At 44.8% G+C, this 19,702-nt stretch overlaps 1 protein-coding gene across 2 annotated transcripts in view; it reads right to left on the bottom strand.

Moving 5' to 3' along the window:
• arid1ab (AT-rich interactive domain 1Ab) overlaps nucleotides 1-18,602 on the bottom strand; it is a 61,203-nt gene extending 42,601 nt beyond the window's left edge. For both annotated transcript variants that reach the window (XM_076011841.1, XM_076011842.1), the window contains exon 1: nucleotides 17,287-18,602. In XM_076011841.1, the coding sequence (XP_075867956.1) occupies nucleotides 17,287-18,186 (900 nt within the window). In that variant the 5' untranslated portion in view covers nucleotides 18,187-18,602. The remainder of the gene's footprint in view (nucleotides 1-17,286) is intronic.
• Nucleotides 18,603-19,702: the final 1,100 nt, after the last annotated feature.

Here is a 19,702-nt window from a genome sequence, read left to right as displayed (position 1 = left end):
TGACCCGGGAGTCTGGGCTCGGCGATGCCACTCACCCAGTTGTTTTGCGGCCGGTTCATCCAGATGTTGACGGAAGAGAAGAAAATACACATGGGGCAAAGCCGTTTTCACTTTCTTTCATTCTTCCTGTAACACGCGCGACGACGACACGCGAGGCGGTTAGCGTCCGTCGTAATGATGATTAAATTGCCCCTCGGGGGCAAATAAAGTATTTGCTTGATGGATATGAGCGAGTTCATCCTCGGAGGCGGGGCTGGGGGTCTCTTTGGGGAGAAAAGGTGGATTTTCCACGTTGATCTGGCGTTTGTTGCGGTATCATACAGCCAGAGAGTGACGGCCGGCAGACGCACACGACTCACGACATTTTCTCTGCAACTTCCTAAAACTCTCTTCGAGTCTGAAATAACTCGCAGCGATTTTGAGACCGACTCTACTGGTGAGCGAAAGCTTCCCAAATCAAAAATATACCGCACAAAAAAAAACAAACCTGACACAAAACAGACAAACCAGTGCAGCTTATTTACGCCGGTTTAGGCTGATGTGATCGTAAAAATGGCTCCATTCAAGTAAAAAAAAAACACAAGTCTGGTAACTGCCAGATGATAGAAATATGGTTTCACTTTAATTAGGGGTAACGTAGTCAAAGCATCTCGAGTTTGGATCTGCCGTTTTTTAAAATGCGAAATTCACTTTACACGTCACTGTGAAGCTGTAATGTGCATCAGCCCCACTGGCGACTGACGCACTTTTTTTTTTTGTGATAGAATCCAATGATAAAATACAATTTTGATAGCTTGGTTTTGATACCGGCTCAAGAACTGTATTTTTTCTTGATACCAGAATTTTTACAGCCAATTTGAGCAACAAAAACCACATTGTCATTACAGCAACAAACTTTTATTTTCCATTTTGCTGCTGATTCACTTCCTCGAAATCAAGTTTGCTGAATTGCACCACTTTGCCGCTACATGTTTGGCACAAATGTTGAATTTGGATTTTATTTCAGCTTCACCTTAAAGATCCTGTGTGCAAAATTTTTCAGGGAGCCCCGTTACTTAAGGTCAATGTATATTCTTATATCCAAGGAAAACCAAATTACTTTCATTGTACTGCAAGTAATGATGTATTTATGGGCGGTATGTTAGCTTTTACCAATGTAAAAATCATAAATCAAGCCAAATTTTACACACTGGGCCTTTAATAAAGTGGAGCCACAGTTTCGACACAAGTGCCTTTAGTTTATCTATAATGTGATGTCGCAGACACTGATATTTCCTTTCTCGGATGTCAGAATTTGGCACTGACAGATGATTCATTTTTCAGTACTCGACAGGATCGGCTTTCCACCAAATTAAGTTTGTTGTATTTTGGCACAAATGTTGCATTTTGCTTTATTGATTCACCTTAACGGAGCGGCGCCACACTTTAGACTTCTTTGGCATGCTGCTAATTTTCACTCTTTGAGTGCCTTTGGCCGACGCCTCTCTACTGTGGATCGCGACAACGCATCCGGGTGCTTCAAATCAGAATCTACCGAAGGACACGCAGGTCGAAGGCTCAAAACAGCCTCAACATAACCATTCCTGCTCTTCCTGCTCACGCCCTTGCAACACCACCAACCATTCTGCAAGCCACAAAAAAAACCAACACTCGTTTCGTTTCCCCTCCCAGTCGCCCCCAGTGGCGTCAGAGGGGAGCGCGATGCGATGCTCGGAGTAACAACGGAGTGAACATTCACCCAATCGGCCGACTGCCGGCTGTCATCCTGTCAGGAACAAGCTTATATTTCCAAGTGACGGCAGCAGAGTGAGGCGGGCGGGACGGAACGTTCATCATTCTAACCGAGGATAACGGCAAACTCCTGCGGACATAACGGCGCGCCGAGCGGCCGATATCTCACACGGACGGCGTCGGCGAGACGACCGACAGTCCGTCGGAGGAGCGATGACTCTCTGACCCGGCGGTTTACCCGCTCCGACTCGGCGCGAGCGAGATGAAGAGCGTCTGGAAGCGTTTAGACCTAATGAATAGTAAAGAGGGGAAACAGATGAGGTGATAAATAAAAGATCAAGTCCGAGGGGGGGGGGGGAGGCGAACATCTGTACGGGATGAGTCCCGCCATGTTTCCCTGCTTACATTACTGACAGGATATTTAAGCTTTGCGATGAGGATTATGATAAATATTGGCTATATTTAATGGACACTTGTACTTTTGACCCCCCGGGGGTGGGGTGGGGTGGGGGGGAAACTGTCTACTTCCTGCGGCACACGGAGGAATAAAAGTAGCTTTTTACAGCAAATTACTTAGATTGGAGACTTCTCTTTCAAATATTAAAGCTGTCCAGAGAGGTGAGTCAGTGAGTGCTGTTTGGACAAGAAGAGTGGATATCGTATCACATTTGCTTAGTTCATAAAGAGTAAAACTTCCATCCAAAAAGGTTTTTTTCCAGATCCATGATCAGAATTTTAATTCAACTGTGACATTACAAAACTTTTGAGAAAAATAAAGAGTTTCACAGGTTCTAAAACTAAGACTAGCACTATTATTTAGTACCACTATCTTAAAAGCACACGTGTCGGACGATGGTGTTCACATTGGACGTCTTAAACACCACTAGCAACAGCAACACCATAACAAATGCAACCAGTTAACCAGTTTGACCAACAAGCGGCTTGAATGACTCTAGCTGCGTTTCCGTCACCCCGAGGGTTGCGCAACACCTAAATATTGCAATAAAAAAAAATTGGTCATGGAAACACCTGAAAATGGAAAAACCTCTCAAATATGGCTGAAAGGTTTTGACGCTCTCATGAGGTGGTTTCTCAGAAGTATCAATGTCGAGGTTATCGCAAAAGTGTCATGCTGGAAACAATTTTTTTGGCATTTACACGTCAGCGGACGTGACGTACGGGGTCACGTGACCAGTTCGCGTCAAGTGAAAATGTTGGAAGGAGGAGGAGACGGAATATTGTTTACAAGTAATCAAGGAGAGAAACATGACAACCATTCTTGACAGCAAATAAACGTAAACAAACAAAAGCAACCATTCAATGGAAACACCTGCAAATCGCAGCTGTACTTTTGAAAAAATATATTTAGAAATATCGCTTTTATTTTGCAAAAAAATGTAATTGAAATGCAGCTTCTGACAGACTAGAAGGGGCTTTTCCAGCAATCTCAAAATAATTGTATTTTTTGCGAGTTAATTTTGTACATCAAAACATGTCCCAAGCAATCCTACAGGTGTGAAAGACTTGAGATGCTTTAAAACAACACAACCGCCGAGCCGGTGAACGGCAGGGTTTCAACGGGCTGCAGACTGGAGGAGTGCGGTGACCACATACCGGAGCCCGACGGCTTAGTGTTACAATGGATCACTGGCGACTGCCAGGAGTGTTTACAGTTACAGTAAACACTCCTGGCGGTCACAGTCCGCTGGCAAACATGACACGCGGCGCCGTGGCATTATTTAAAGCCACCAGGGCGACTGGAGTGCTGAGGGGAGGCGGCAGCAGTGGTGGTGGTGGTGGTGGTGGTGGCGGCGGCGCTCGGGTTACACAGCGGCGAACCCGTCCAACACCAAACCTCCTCGAAGCCACCTGCCGCCTCGCTCTGCCTTAGAGAGGGCGAACTTTGAGCCATTTCTAGCACTGGCCGAAATTCTCAGAGCCTATAGAATATTGAAAGAGCCAAATTCTGATATCCAAGAAAGCAGCGTTGTAGTACTCGAGATTGGTCTTGGTCTACAGACCACTTGTTAAGGGTCCCGCTCTGACTCGGAGGCATTTTTACTCGGCCTTGTCTCCGTCTCAGACTGGGTAGACTCTGGATTTTTGATGAAGACCAGTCAAGACTCTGCCGACACTACAATGTAGTTTTGCTGCTGTTCAAATTTGTTTAAAAACATCTGGTATCAAAAACGTAGGGATGCACCGATACCAGTATCAGGTATCAGTGCTGATATCGGGGTTGAGTACTCATACTTGCAAAGTATGCGCCAATACCACAACACCGATACCAGTTGTATGTGTATGTATCTGCAAATTTGGTTAAGTTTGTGTTTGATACTGCAGTGAAACTCATCACTCATACGTATCAGTATCAGTGAGTACTCGTCCTCCTAACTCCTGTAAAAGAAAAAGTAGTATCGGTGGATCCCAAAAAAGTATAAAGTATAGTTTTTAAGGTATCGAAATTGGCAATGAATCCAAAACAGGTGAACGGTATCCAGGCCTACGCATGGCGGCGACAAAAATCTAAAGGGAGAGAGAGAGAGAGAGAGAGAGAGAGAAAGAGAAAGAGAAAGAGAGAGAGAGTGGTGGCGGCGGTTGCACTGAGGAGGATGCTTTTCCTGGCTGACCGTTGGCACTTTGGACGACCTGCTACGATAAGTGTGTCACTCACTACGACGCCAAAAATACCCAGGGGCTGCTGAATGAGGCGAAGCCACTTAAGGACCTGGCCGGGTCGGCGGCTGGCTCGCGGTGAGAGGCGCGAGAGTTCCTCTCACTGACGTCGGCAACCCCTCTCAAAACAACACACAAACGCACAAACACAAAACGCAGCGAGTCCTGATCCTGGACGAGACGGGCAGCTCGACCAGGAGCCAATCAATCGCTTCCTGGGGATTGCAGACCACCACGTGGCGCCATTCCACGGCTAAATAAAAAGGTGCGCTAGCGTTAGCGCTCCTGCCGGTGCCTCGTTTCCCACGTTTGTGGAGCCTCGCGACGATGCGGCCAACTTGGCAGGAGGCCGGCGAGCGAGCGTCACACCTGCGGCCCTCGCGCCAGAAACAATGACGTGGAACAGTTTTGCTGCCGTCGCCTCTTTTGTCCGCGCAACTTTGTCCCAGCTGACCACCCCAGCTGCTTTTTTTTTTCATATACATATATACATATATATATATATATATATATATATATATATATATATATAAACCATAGGCTGTTCAAATCAAAACAAAACAAAGGCTCTGTGACGGGCTCGGCTGCCGGGTTGCGCTGCTGTACAGTCGGCGGGGTGGCAGAGAATTCTTGTTCCTGTGTGCGTTTGGAACCGTTGCAGAACAGCAGTTTCGTTTGGAGTATATTTTATTTTAGACAACTGAATGGGATTCGTTGTGTCTGCATTAAATATTCCATACCATACGCTGCGTTTCAAAATAAAAGCTGTACATTGTAAATTTCGCCAATGTACAACTGCAATTTGCAGACGTTTCCATTGAATGGTGTGAAAATAAAATGATTGTGTGTTTGTTGTAGAAGAAAAATGCTGCCAATCGCGGGAACCATTTTCTTTTCACGATTAAAATAAGCCTAAGTAATGATTACCACACTGCTAGCCCATTCAAAAAGGGGTACGCATAAGGTGGCATTTCATAGCTAGCACATTAGCCGCAGAAAAAGTCAGCACAGCACATAGTAAAGCTGCTCCACGTAGTTCACTGAATAGAAAATGAGTAGTGACAATATAGGATCATCTATTTAGTCATAAAAATTTACATTTTGGCAAAGCTGAACCCGTTCTTCAAAAAGCCACGACTACACACCATCGTAAAACTTTGCTATGTAACATTTTTGCCTGAAGCGAACACATCAGCCACGTAGAGGTAGAAGCAAAACATGGCTTAATGTGCAACACACCGACCAATGAAAGTCCCTCGCGTTACTTGAGAAACGGCGGACTTTCCCTTTAAAGCTCGCTCTTACAAAACACCACACGGGCCTCAGTTTCTGCGCTTGCAGCTCATCAACAGGCAACGATCTATTTCATGCCGAACTTAGTCACGATTCATTCTTCACTCGTCCAAGGCCGGTAAAAAGAAAAGGTCCATTTTGTTGCTGAACATCGCTGAAGGCCATTGTGAAATATTCACTCAAGCAAACAATCCAAAACACTCGACAGGCAGAGCCGAAAAGAGGATTTTATGCTGGGTGTTGACTTAACAAAGCCCGAGGACGCAGTGAATTATCATTTCCATTAGCCACCAATTAGGTCAAGCAGTCAAATACCACAGCCTTGTTTCTCTGAAGGTGGAGATGACACGATAGACTGTTTGCAGATAAATGTGAGTCCCACAATGAGCTTTCGCAATCAACAAATTGCAAGGATGGAATGGAGGGGTTGAACAGAATCTGCTGTTAGATGTGAAACGTATCGGGGAAAAAGGAGGATCATTTATGAATGTGTGATTAACCAACACCTGGGACCACCCACATGCAACTTCACAAACCCACCATTCCCCTTCTGAACAGTCTGCTGTCAACACCAACAGAACCATATTCAATTCCACCACCACCAATTACAAAAAAAAATTGCATTACCAAAGAGAAAAATGGATCGAATGGAATGTATATGACTTTGGGAAGCGGCATTCATAGCTCCAGGATGCTACTGACTTGAACTGGTTGAACAGGTCTGAGGTCAGGCGCAAGTGTAGGAACCTTTACAGTAGTGACTTTTGAGTCCAGTTGTGTTGGTGTGGCTAATATTAGTGTGTAATTTTCACCTAATAGCATCATGTTTCTAAATACAAATCTTCTTCCAGTGTGTTATTTAAAACTCCCGACAAATGTCCCACTGTTTACCCACAACCCACGTAGCTTATTTAGAAGTACCCAAGTTGCATTTGAATTGTTGCATACTTCTTGTTATCATCCATCCAATAGTTATTTCTTACATGAGACACATTTTAACCAATGAGGTTGAAGGAATATGACATTCAAGAGTCGCATTAAATTGAAGATTTAAGTGTTGATCCATATCTGGTAGGACGTTTTAAGTCTAGCACGAGCTGTTTGCACTTCCACTCAGTAAGATTGGTTTTATTTAAGAAAAAGAGGGAAAAACAGGAAAAATAAGCAAAATAAACAAGCCTACGACCCAAAGGCACAATCTGCAAGACCGTCTGTGATTTAGTTCCACGCCCAGAGAGAAAACCAACTGCTGCTCGTGTGATTGTGTTGCCTTTTTTCGTCATTATGTATGATAAATATAAAAATGCAGACCGCATTAGCCACCACACCCTCGTCCCCTCGGCTCAGAGCAGAGGTGAGTCGTACGAGAGTGGCGAGGAAGCAAAGCACTCCACCTCCCCGCGTCAACAGCTGAGCAATTTAAAGGTTAACCACTCCATTCGGTGAAAACACACACATCATACGTCATGTAAATGAAGTTGGGTGGGAAGAACAAGCGGGCGGGCGGGGCGGGCGGGGAGGGTGAGCGGGCAAGCGGGCGGGCGGGCCTCGCGCAGGCACAGGCGACGATATTACTATGCTAATCTGGAGCATTTTAGGGAGGTAAATGTCAAAAGAAATGAGTTACTTTTACATTCAAGTCTGGCCCGACGCAGTGGCTAGAGTGTGACATTTGTCCACGGGGGGGGCGCCAGACTTTATTTACAGGAAGTTCTTTTTTCAATGCAAAACTCGAAAACGCGAAATGATTTATTTTTGATAGTCTTGATGGCATTGGACGGAATCAAAGAAGGGGTTGTCTCTGGGGATGCACCAATACTGATACCAGTATCTGTGCTGAAAACAAAGGATCAGTACTCTACTCATCGTCATAGAAATATGTGTATATGTGAATACCATGACACAGATACCAGTCAAATATACATATCTATACATAGATATAGATATATCTATCTATATCTATATATATATATACACTATATCTATGCATATATATATATATTTGATATATATACACATATATATACACAGATAGATAGATAGATAGATAGATAGATAGATAGATAGTGTATATTCTTATATATGCATATATGAGAACGTTTTATAGGTAGAAAAACCCAATTATTTTTATTGTACTGCAATTATACACATAATTACAGGCAGTATATGAACTTTCTACCAATATAAAAAACATAAATCAAGGTGAGGTTACACACTGGAACTTCAAATCTGATGGACGGAAGCAAAAATCAGAACAGTAAGTCATCGCATCCGCATCATTTTCCAAACACACACTGGAACAGAATTCAATGCTCAGTAGACACTGACAGCACCTCTGACTTCCGCGTACTTCCGTCAATAAATATCGCACTGCCCACCCGTTAACGAGACATAACCACACACGGGAATCCGACTGTGGTCCACCTCTACGCTTCCAACCGCAGCATCCACCTGGATGTTTTTTTTCTGAAGTCGAATGCTGCCGCGGCCGTGCCGGTTTCACAACTCGCTTTCGCCGCCGTTTGTGCCCTCAATCCACCTCTTCAAAAGGATGATGATGCAACCGAGGAGGGGGGAGGGGGGTAGGGCGGGTGGGGGGGAACAGCTGTTAACTTGAGGTGGTGGTGGGTGGGAGGGGGACGAAGCGGGAGAGGTGGGGGGGTGGGAGGCTGGTGAATGCAACACGGTCTGAAGCGGTCAGTGGGATGAAAGAAGAAGGAGAAAAAAAAAGAGAAAAAAAGGGCAACGTTTCAAACAAATTACGGATGTGTGGTGACACGTGGAGTAAGAGCAGGTCAGAGAGGCTCCTGAGGCGGCGGCCAAAAGAGGCGCGCGTGCACGAGCGCGGGCGGCCGCCGCTACTTTTGACACAAATACACACAGCTGTCAGGGGCAGACGAAGATCATTCACAAAACAACCCCTCCTCCTCCTCCTCCTCCTCCGCCTCCTCCGCCTCCTCCTTCAACCCTCCACTCCCTCCTCCCCTGGGTATCACTGACACAGTTTCCTCCCCCCCTTCCCACACACACACATACACACACACACCAACCAAATCACACACACACACACACACTCGCGCAAACTTGCTGCGAGGCAACGTGCTTGTCCATGTGGCCTGTGGAGAATCATTACTCAGCAGCGCAGCAGCTAAAGAGCCCCGAGTGCAGCACTTCCTCTTTCCAGCGCTACGGCTTCCTCTCTGCTGCGGCACCGCCCACCACCACCACCACCACTGTGACTCCGCCAAGAAAGCAGTTCTTGATAAACAAGAACCCCCCCCCCCACCTCCGACATCAGAATGCCGCGAAAAAGACACGCTTCTATTGATTGGTCGGCTGCACTTCTGCTCTCGTACTTTTTGTTTGAGTATTTCTGTTTTTATCTGGGATTCAAATCCCTTTCGTTTCCTACAAAAGTTTTTTTGTTCAGGACAAGTGCATTATGGGTTTTGACCAGTGTGCAAAATGTGGGGGGAGGGGGTTCCGGGGATCCCCCCGACACCCCTCCGATAAACCAATGAAACCCCCTGAAAGCCTCAAAGCTAAATTTAAGAGGGTTAGGGTTAGTAGTAAGTAAGTAGTAAGCTAAAAGATATATGTGTAGAATTAGCTGCGTTTCTATTACTCCTGGAATTGTGTAAAATCTAAATATTACACAAAAAAAACTGCTCATGGAAACACGATCTCGTCCTGCGAGCTTCTACATGAATTATGGCTACGAAATTTTAGAAATATCACTTTTATTTTGCGAAAAAAAAACTGTAATGGAAACGCAGCTACTGTCACCACTGGTCACTAAAATGTCTTTAAGATCAGCCCTGTCTCATTTTAAATATTACTCACAATTTATTTTTTTGTCAAGCTGAACTTGTGTAACATGTGTATGTGTTGTTATGACTGTCATGGCTTGTATCTGTGAAATACTGTGAGGTTATTATAGGCCTCCTACATTTGAAGGAAATTGAGATTTAGATGATTTTGAGTCATAACCAGGAGTAACAAATATCGACGGGTCTTTCACACAGTGGCTTTGACGATATCAAAATGTTGGCGACGGTGACGGTCTGATCGGGGTCACGACTGGCACAAACTGCTTTACCGTGACGGTGATCGAAGCCTTGGTTCAGTTTCGAGGAAATGTGAGATTTCGGTGAAGCGGCTTCGAACAGCGGAGGCAAAAAAAATAACAATAATAATAACACAACCTGCAAATATTAATTAACGATCCATTTCAAAATTTGATAAATTGCTTTTTATATTTAAAGTGTACATTTCAAACGGCAATGCTCTGTGTGGCGATTCCCAAAACGCTCACCAAGAAGACGAACGCACGCTGTTGCGTCTCGAGTGCTTATCAGCTCTAACGAGGCCGGGTTGTCTTAATAACACCACGCTGCTAGAAATGCAGCATGACTTTTTCCAACGTCTGCACAGTCGACTACCCTGAGCGCTGTATATATGCATTCCTTAATGCCGTCTAGTGCAGCATTCAATCCACTACAAGTACCCTTTCCTAATAGCGTTAGCTGTAAATTAAAAGGGGCCCTTTTAAGGCCAATTCCAGATTTAATAAATTGATTACGGTGGTCCACTTCCAACAACCAACGAGGTTGATTTGGTCAGAAAACTCCCAGCTTCTCTTCCGCCCCTTCCTTACCTGCTCCATCCGTGGCTCTGCCTTGGAGTGTCTCGCTCCCTTGTGATTGGGCAGTCTCTAGCGGATAGCGCCAACTAGCGTGGAAGATGGCTACTAGTGCTCATGCGGTGAAGTTTCGCCCACATTTTTAAAAGAAAAAAGTCTGCAGAGGCGTCGGTGTGATAATTAGGTTAAAAGTCCCGGTGACTGTCACATCCCGAAGGATGCAAACTTTGTCCTCTGCATTTGACCCATCTCCTGGGGGAGTGTTGGGCAGCAGCGGTGCCGCACCCCGGAATCGTCGGGAGCGTAGGTCGATTTGTGATGTAGACAACGGGAAAAGTCTGAAGCCACTGATTCTGATTTAACTGATAGCTTCAGATTATCAATGAAAACTGCTCCAAATACGACAGCCACACAGATGCGCGACTTAATGTTCACTTGCGTCTTTCTAATTACGCCTGCACAATATACTCAGATCGGGGGGGGGGACCGTACAATTCTACTATTAATATAGCAGAAGAGCGTTGAGAGTCTTTGGAAAGATCATGCAAATGAGTTCTATTTATGCACGAGTGAGGTTTTTGTTCTTTTTTAATTCCTATCATAAAGCGGTAATGTGCCGTGAATACGCTGAGCAAGTATTCAAGTGGGCACTCACCATCTACTCCGATAATCAATCGCGCATTACGGCGTCAGCAAAGTAATACAATGCGTGTGCCGATACGCGCTCCTAAAGTCCCAACGCGGCGCACGTTGCACTCGAACTGAAGAGCGGGCCGTGGTTGACGGTTAGCTACGGCAACACCACTTGGGCATATTCAATTAAATTAGGGATTTCATTCCAACGGGTTATCTGTGTGAGGATGAATTTTATTTATTTTTTTTCCCCGAAAAAACTCATTTTAAATTTAAAGCAATTTTGCGGCGAAGCCTGCGCCCTTTGAGCAAACTCTGTAAGTCGGCCTACCAGCAGATGAGCACATGCAGGGTTTTTATTCATATCGGTTTCCAGGTTGCGTCTTGAACGCAGCAGTGCGACTGCCTTTGCCTTTAAAATGCATGTTTTTTTCCTAAGTGAAAAAGCTGCAGCTGGCTTGGCAAAGACGGTAGAGCAGCTATAGATTATTTATGTAATTGATACATTTATTTGATTAAACAATTATTTGAAAAGCTGGACAAAAAAACAGTCCAAATGTCAAACATAAAAACCCCCAAAAAGTTAAAGGATATTTCTATCCTATCTACATCTGCATCCGTCCTGGTGTCATGTGCGCCACAATAAGCGTCTTTGTGAAACGCAGCGGCGGAACCAATGTTTAGCTGCAAAGAAATAAAGGAAACAAAGCTTCAATTCAGGAAAAAAAAAAAAAAAAATTTAAACTTGATTAGAGTCCATAAATCAATTGATTTCCAAAACAAATAGGCCACATTGCAGAACAAGCACACCTTCATGCATATCAAGCCTTTTTGTGACAATTTTCAAAACTTCAATTGAATTTCAACAAATCAACGTCATTCGTTTGAATTTTTCTGAAATGGTGAATGAAAGCGATTTGCGACAATCTTAATCGCCAGCAGGTTACTCGTTGACAAACATAACTGCTGTTCTTTGATTACTCTTACTATTTTGTCCGTATAATAAACTCATCAATTCTACTGGATGACTGCACGGCACACTGTGTACAAAGCCGGCTTTTATACAACGTTAGTTTGATTCAAACTTCAAAAATTTTGATTTCAAAAAAATCTAAATTGAGACGGCGGAGCCGCTGCAGGTCGTTTGCACCTTGTCATGAAAAAATAACCAAAAACTTTTTTTCTTAATCTCCTCATGGAGATTTTCAGAAATTTCAAAGCCCTCATCAAACGTGTTTGTTTGGAACCTTATTCCCTCTAATTGTAGTTTCCAGAACTGACTGTCAATTAGTGGAGGAAAATTTTTACTTCACACTTTGGACAGGACAAACTCCACAAAGTGTTGTACGTTGCAATTTTCCCTCAACTAAATTTGAACAGTCAGCCTCTTAGAGTTGAAAGAACCCTTAGTAGTATAAACCCACAGAGTTGTGTGTTTGTTCCTGCGCGAGTCACATTAAAAGAAACCAATATTATCAGCGCTAGCCCGCCCTTTAATTAACAGGTTCATTCGTATTCAGCATGCGGAGGATACCCCGAAAAAAAAAACAAATCTGACCAATTACCAAAGTATTTGCAAATTGAAAAGCCAATAACGCCGCAATTAGCGAACATAGCGGTAAAGAATTTCATCAACTCTGCCTGAGAACAACCTGCAAGACTTTAACTGAGACGACTCTCGCTGTCGTGAGGCCTCATTACCGGCTGCTGCGTCTCTCACGCACACCAAGCAGTTCCTTTACCATGTTTCCTATCAAGAACTATTCCTTTCATCTCTTTAGCCACTTGTCCTTGTGAGAGGTCCTGCCTTCTAGATGCCACACTGAGCCTCACATCCATTAAAGTAATGTGTTTTCTGCTCCTTCACCACCCACACAAGACCAAAAAAATAAAATCTTGCCGTTCCGTCGTTGGGTGACCTTGATAAGGTTGGGATGCAGCCGAGTTTCTATTCCCAGTTTCTAAGAACTTATCTCATGTGCTTATTATTATTACCTAAAGGTCGCGTCTTATTCAGAATTCACTTGACCAGAGTTTTCAAAAAATATTTTGTCACTGGCCTGCGAATGAACCAGAAACGGGAAACGTTCACCTTCTGCTTCTTCTGCTAGTTCAGGATGTGCTTAAAAAAAAAAAAAAAAAAAAAAAAAAAGAGTTCTGGGCGATCTGGCCTTTGTGACGTCACAAAGGGCAGTGATACACCGGCACAGCCATAATATTCGTTCAGCCGCCTCAGTTGACCTTAGGATTGCCTTGTTTTCGTCCTCATCCCAAACACGTGAAAGATTAACCAAACAAGGTAGCAGCCTCAGCAAATAACTTTTCATTTTTTTCATACAAAGCTGCTCAACTGAAGATGGGTAGAACGTCTGAACATGGGTAATATTATGAGGCTTTTACTTTCCAGGAAACACTAGCTCATAGCAACAGCATACAGAGGGGGTTTTAATTAGGGAAGCCACTAGTTTCCCTAATTAAAACCTCCTCTGTGTCTAGTTTCAAACTAGACAGCTTTGCAACAAGGTTTGCAAAAGCAAAAAAAGACTCTGAAGCTGTCACTTGGAATGTCTGTCTAGTGACACAAGTATTGGGTTACCCATATATTGTATCCAACTTTACCGCTTTGCTACCACAACCGCCTGTCAAGGTTACAAAAAGATCTCACACCCACCGAAAGATGAGAACACCTCTTAGTCCTAACCAAACACTCTCAAAACACAAATGACATCCGCAAAACCTTACACGCATCAACCGAGGCCAATGATAATTCTTGGCTTGAAATGATGACACAAAAGAGGTTAAATACTTGATCAAACTTAAAACCACGCTAATATTAACACCACTAGACCAGGCATGGGCAAACTACAGCCCGGGGGCCATATGCGGCCCGTTAAGCTATTTATTCCGGCCCGCCGAACTTGAGGATTTTATATTATATTAATAGTAAAAAAAGCTAATAAAATAGCTGGATTTCATAATCTTTTTCAGTGTTTTTCAATAAAGAGCTAAATATCGTGGGGCTTCAGAGACATTTTGTTGTCACATTTTTGTTCTCAATTGACACTAAAGCGTGTTTTCTACATACGTCGTGATATATTTTTTCCTCCCATGCGACCCCACCTGTCAATAAGTTTGCCCAGCCCTGAACTAAGAACCGTTCTTTCAGTGACACACTCGACATGATGATTTTAAAAAAAAAAGTCCTAATTACATTGACACAACAAACAAACACTGAGCAATGACATCGCCACTGAGATGCAACTCATTCAAAGGTGTTTGTCTGAGTGCGTACCCCCACAAACAGGCAGGGAGAAACTGAGAAAATGAAATGCAAACGTTCACATAAACAGCCATGAGGAGAAGCGATGCTGAAGCACACACAAGTCTGAAATGGCTGTTGTTTTACATTATATTCCAAATAAATCTCTCTCTCCCTCTGTCTCTCTAAAAAATATACGTTAAAACACTTTGATCCAGATGTGTTCCCTTTTCGCAAAGGCAAAGCAATCGCTGTGCAAAGCTCCACATTGTCCACAGTTTTGGCCTGCTTGTGATGCCAAATGAGGCAATTAAAAATTTTAAAAAAAAATCAAAAATGTGCCAAACGACGACCCCTTGCAGCAACAAGTGGCGGCCTCGCTTTTTCAGACGACCGGCCAGACACACGAACGCCTGCACTTTAGCCGATGTCGAAGGAGGAAACCGTGTGTCCTACGACAGGAGCAGGTCGAGGTGCTGACAAACGCGACGCCGTGAACTCATCTCGTGGACACAACGTTTCAGCTCGAAGAAATAAAGCGAAAGGATGTCCAACCTGCTCAACGAATTAGGGCGAAAGCATGAGCAGACATGGGTAAACCATGTCCCGCGGGCAAAATGCGTCCCGTTAAGCTTTTAAATCCGGCCTGCCAAACTTGAATTATATTAATAGTCAGTAAGTCATAAAATAGCAGTATTTCATCCATTCTTTCAGTATTTTAAGAGTTGTGTCAATAAAGAGCTTCATACCGTGGGGCTTCAAAGACATATTTTGTTGTGATGCATTTATTCATTTTCAATTAATATAAAAAGCACATGTTTTCTACATATCCCATGATATATTTTTTCCTCCTATGAGGTGGGTCACCAAAACACTCCATCCATCTGCCGCTGCTCCGGCCCCTCTGTCAAATTTTAGAACCCATTGCAGCCCCACCAGTCAAAAAGTTTACCCACCCCTGTTCTAAAGTGTCAGAGGGGGAAAAAAAACACAAAATGGAACAAACGAAAATGTTTAAAATTCAATAGACTAACGCTCAGAGGACCTCATGATAGTTAAAAAAAAAAAAAAAAATCTCTACATATAAATATACACACACATTCATCCACAGAACATGCTGCCTCCGTCGTGAGAGACGCGGGTACGCGCTGCTATTGACATGGTTACACTTTCTGCATGCGGAAGCGATTTGCCCTATTTTTGAGAGAAATAAATAAATAAAGTCGTGCTGTGACACGCGGCTGACACCTTTGCTTGCTTGTAAACACAAACTGCAGGCTAGTCAGACTCTCGTTCACGTGGCCAAGAGACAACCTCTGGCACACGAGGCTTCCCGGACGCCCCCCTGATGTGGAACCGGCGGAGGAGACGGAGGAGGAGGAGGAGGAGGAGGAGGTGGTGGTTCATACAACGGGGCCAACGCAGCCACACCTATTCTATCCATAGCTGTACCGGAGTCGGTCGGGTCTGTCTTTTTGGAGCGGGCGCGTACCCCCCCGACCCACCCACCAATAGGTGGATGTCAGCGGCTGAAATGTCAATCCGGAACGCTTCTGACACCTGAGGTTTCTGTAGTAACAAAACAAACGTGACGGCAGGTCGTCATGCAAATTACTGCAGAGGAAGGAAGTCGAGCAAATGTGTTCTCAGAGTGCTTTTTCAAATAAAACAATCATAGCATGATCATTATTGTTATTACTATTGTTACTATTAAAATGTAGTAATCTATCTAGAAACTAATTTCTGCTAATCTAAAAGGTTATGCACAAATTAATCGGTGCAAAAATATTTTTTGATGGGTGCATCCGGAATTAAAACATGCGATCAGTTTCACGGAAAAATAAACAAAAAAACATTAAATGCATTGAGCACGTCTTGACCAGAGGACAGCGAGCGGGGAGGCTGAGGTGGTGGGGCTGTGTTTTCTTCTGCAGCCCTTCCATTAGACGCAATTATAAATGGCCGAGAGCGGAGGAAGAGGGGGGTATGCAGGGAGCCAATCAGATCTCGGCTCGCATGTCAACCTAAGACCAACTGTCTCCTGGCTCTGACAGCAGGATTTTTACCTCCATAATTCAAAATCCCAAAGCAAAGGCAATCTGCACTCCGCCAACTCCGACCGGCGGGGCCCGTGTTTACGCGGCGGCGGAGGAGGAGGAGAGGAAGAAGAAGAAGAAGAAGAAGAAGAAGAAGAAGACGACGCAGGAACCGGAGGAGGAGGAGGAGGAGGAAGGAGGCAAATGGATCGAACCGAGCCTGCAAATGAATGAAACCCTCGGTCGTGGATGAATCAATCGCGGTCACAATCACGCTCAACATCGGGAGAAGGGGTGGTGGTGGGGAGTAAACACTTAAACGGAACAGGTGAACGGCTTCTTAAAAACATTAGAACACCGAACCGAACCGAGGGAGGGGAGTCAGGAAAGGAGGGGGGGTCTCTTCTTAATGATTATGCAAATGTTATTTAACGGCTCCCGTTTGAGTCTTGTTTATTGCGCTGACAGCCGACTGTCGCGCAACTTTTTTTCACTCGTGAGCGCCGGAAGCAGGATTTTTTTTTTTTTCATTCTTCATTTTATTTATTTTTCATTTTTTTTAAGCAAGGATTGACAGCGGTTGAAATCAGGGACGGGGACCGAGGAAGAAATCACCTTATCTCCCCCTGCACGCACACACACACTCACATTCACACAAGCGCGCGCGCGTCCGCGTTCACACACATACACACACACACTTTCTCCTGACAAACTCCTGCTCTACTTAGCCAAACTCCTGCCCCGTCGTTACCCAGCAGGGACACAACACAATAATACGTGCGAGTTTGGAAAGTTTCTCCCACCACCACCAGCAGCAGCTACGATACGCGCCTCGCTCGCTCGCTCCGAGACACTATTGCAAACTGGGAGAAACACACAGAGGCAGCCATTTTAGAGCTCTTTGCTACATAGACAATAGCTGGTCCAACGCGAGACACAACTCCGCGGCGCCTTTTCCGAGCCACCCCGAGGCATGAACTCGGCCAAAGTGGGCCCGAGAAGTGAGCGAAGTTTACCTGGTTCCTGCTGGGAGGCTGTCCGGTGTTTCCCGGGCTCATGGGAGGCGGGTGATGGGTCCTTTGTTGCCAACCCGGATGGACCCCACCGTACTGACTGCTGCCCATGTCTCCCGGTCCCTTGCTGGCCCCTTCCTGATTGTTGTAGTCTCCTTGGGGGTAGTTCGGGTAGCTCCTGGTGGAGCTTGGCGACGTCAGGAGCTGGTTCAGAGTCGGCGTGGACGTGGGCTGTTGGTTTCCCATGTTATACCTCTGGTTATTGTACGAGGCAGCCATAGCCGTGGTTCCTCCTGCTGGCTGTTGCTTGCCTGGCTGCCCCCCAGCCGCCGGAGGCTGGTTGTTGCGCGGGGAATTCATGGCCCCGTATCCTTGGCCCTGGTAAGAAGTCCTGTTCTGGAAGGGGCTGTAGCTGTTGTAATGGTTGGGGTAGCCGTGTTCGTGTGAATTCGGGGGGTATGGGTCCATCATGCCCGGCCCCGATGCAGCTGCCATGCCAGGGCTTTGTTGTCCGCCATGTTGATGAAAAGGGGCCCGACTGTAGTGCTGGTTGTAGCCGTAAGGAGGTGGAGGAAAGGGCCCAGGATGGTGGTGTCCCATCCCGGGATGGTTATTCCCTTCGGGTCCGCCTGAATCATTCTGATTACTGCTATTATTATTTACCCGGGGCAAATTCCCGTTGCCGTTCTTCATGTCAGGATCCCCTCCTCCCCCAGCATTTCCAGCATCGGTACCGTCCTGCAGCTCCTTCTGGTGGGGAGATCCGCCGTCGGGTCCCGTTTCCTTGTTCTCATGCTGTTTCTCCCCCGGTACCGACTCTTCCTGCGAGTCCCGATCCGGCTTTTTGAGTTCGGATGGCGGGCTAGTGTTGAGAGTGGCGACGCTAGCGACCTGAGCGGCCATGATATCCCTCGCTCTCCCTCTCTCCCACCCCCCCAACTCTCTCTGTACCTCGCTCTCTCAGCACGGCGACTCACTCGCAGTCAAACTCCGAATAAGCATTGGATATAAATTCGATTCGATTAGTAACAACGTACCCGTTGTTCCGGTTCATTCCCAACCTCTTTGCCCTCCGCCCGGACCGGTATCTTGGTAATCCACCGCGAGTCCGGTTAAAGTTTAAAAAGAAAAAAAGAACGGAAAGAGGAAAGTTTATGAAAGGAAAAACCCATATAAATAACAGAGCCAGGGAGATGATTTTCACCGACACTACTGAGTGAGTGAGTGTGTGTATGTATGTGTGTGTATGTATGTGTGTGTGTCAGTTGGAGGGGGGGGCTTGTGTTACAGAACGAGCGCGAGCTAGAAATCAACCAAACCAGCACGAGGCTCCGCGAGACACAGCCATCTTACCGAGCTATCGCGAGAAAATGAAAACCCGGAACGGAGTTTTGGGCTGAAATCTGGATCCGGACTCAGTCTCCTGATTTAAAACATTGGCAGAAAGATTGTTTTGTTTTGTTTTGTTGGTAGACTATGCGGGGTTTTTTTTTTTTTTTTTTTAGACACACACCTTAGTACAAGTAAAATGTCTCGGTTTTTTTTTTAAAAGCACATACAAATAAATGTCTTTTCAGGAAAAACACGTTATAAATACTGTTTGTTTTTTGTTTTTTTTACGTTCTATCACTAATCTATTGTATGTAGCAAGCTGAGGGCTTCTTGGCAATAAATGGTTGGGGAGACTCTTCGAATGATGCATTCTTTACATTTTTTTTCTCCACAAAGACTCGTCTTTATCTGTTTAATGCTGTTTTTTTTATCCAGTGTTAATGTTTGGTTATGCATAATTATGTTTTGGCCTTCCCAAAATATCTTTCCTAGTAAGTAAAGAAAATTTAAATTTCAATCAACCAATAACTCATCTAGTTTGGTGTGTTTCAAATATAATTTTTAAAATATAATAATTTTCACAATGCCCTCTTTTGAACACGGCTAAATGCCAGACATTGTGTCTACAATTTGATGCTATTAAACAATTAAAATACCCCCATCCATTTGCCACATTACCCTGCCTTGAAGTCAACCAAAACTATTCAACCATTCTGATGGCAAAAATTGTATCATACATGAGCTGTATTTTTTGACGTTTGTCACATTCACTTGTACACTTTATCTTATTAGCTCATTATAAGAGTGGCACAAAACAGCCTTCTTCTGTAAAAGTGGAGGGTTGATAGATAGAAGTGAATGCCTCAGCGTTGCTGCAGTGTGTCTGTATCCACAGCGCTAAAATGAGAAACTGGGGGGAGGAAGGAGGATAGTAAGAGGACAGCATGAAATCACAACCTGTGCATGTCTGTGCAGTATGTATGTATGTATGTGCACGAAGGGGCTGGCAAAAGATGGGGGGATGGACTAAAGCGGGAATAGAGCAGGAAGTGAAAATGCAGAGAGAGAGAGAGAGAAAGAAACAGTG

This window comes from Nelusetta ayraudi, unplaced genomic scaffold, assembly GCF_046127955.1.
Source record: "Nelusetta ayraudi isolate G7.1 ecotype Tasmania unplaced genomic scaffold, CSIRO-AGI_Nayr_v1 ptg000135l, whole genome shotgun sequence".
Taxonomy (NCBI): domain Eukaryota; kingdom Metazoa; phylum Chordata; class Actinopteri; order Tetraodontiformes; family Monacanthidae; genus Nelusetta; species Nelusetta ayraudi.
The sequence above is the reverse complement of the archived record's forward strand: the minus strand, read 5'-3'. Positions and strand labels throughout refer to the sequence as shown.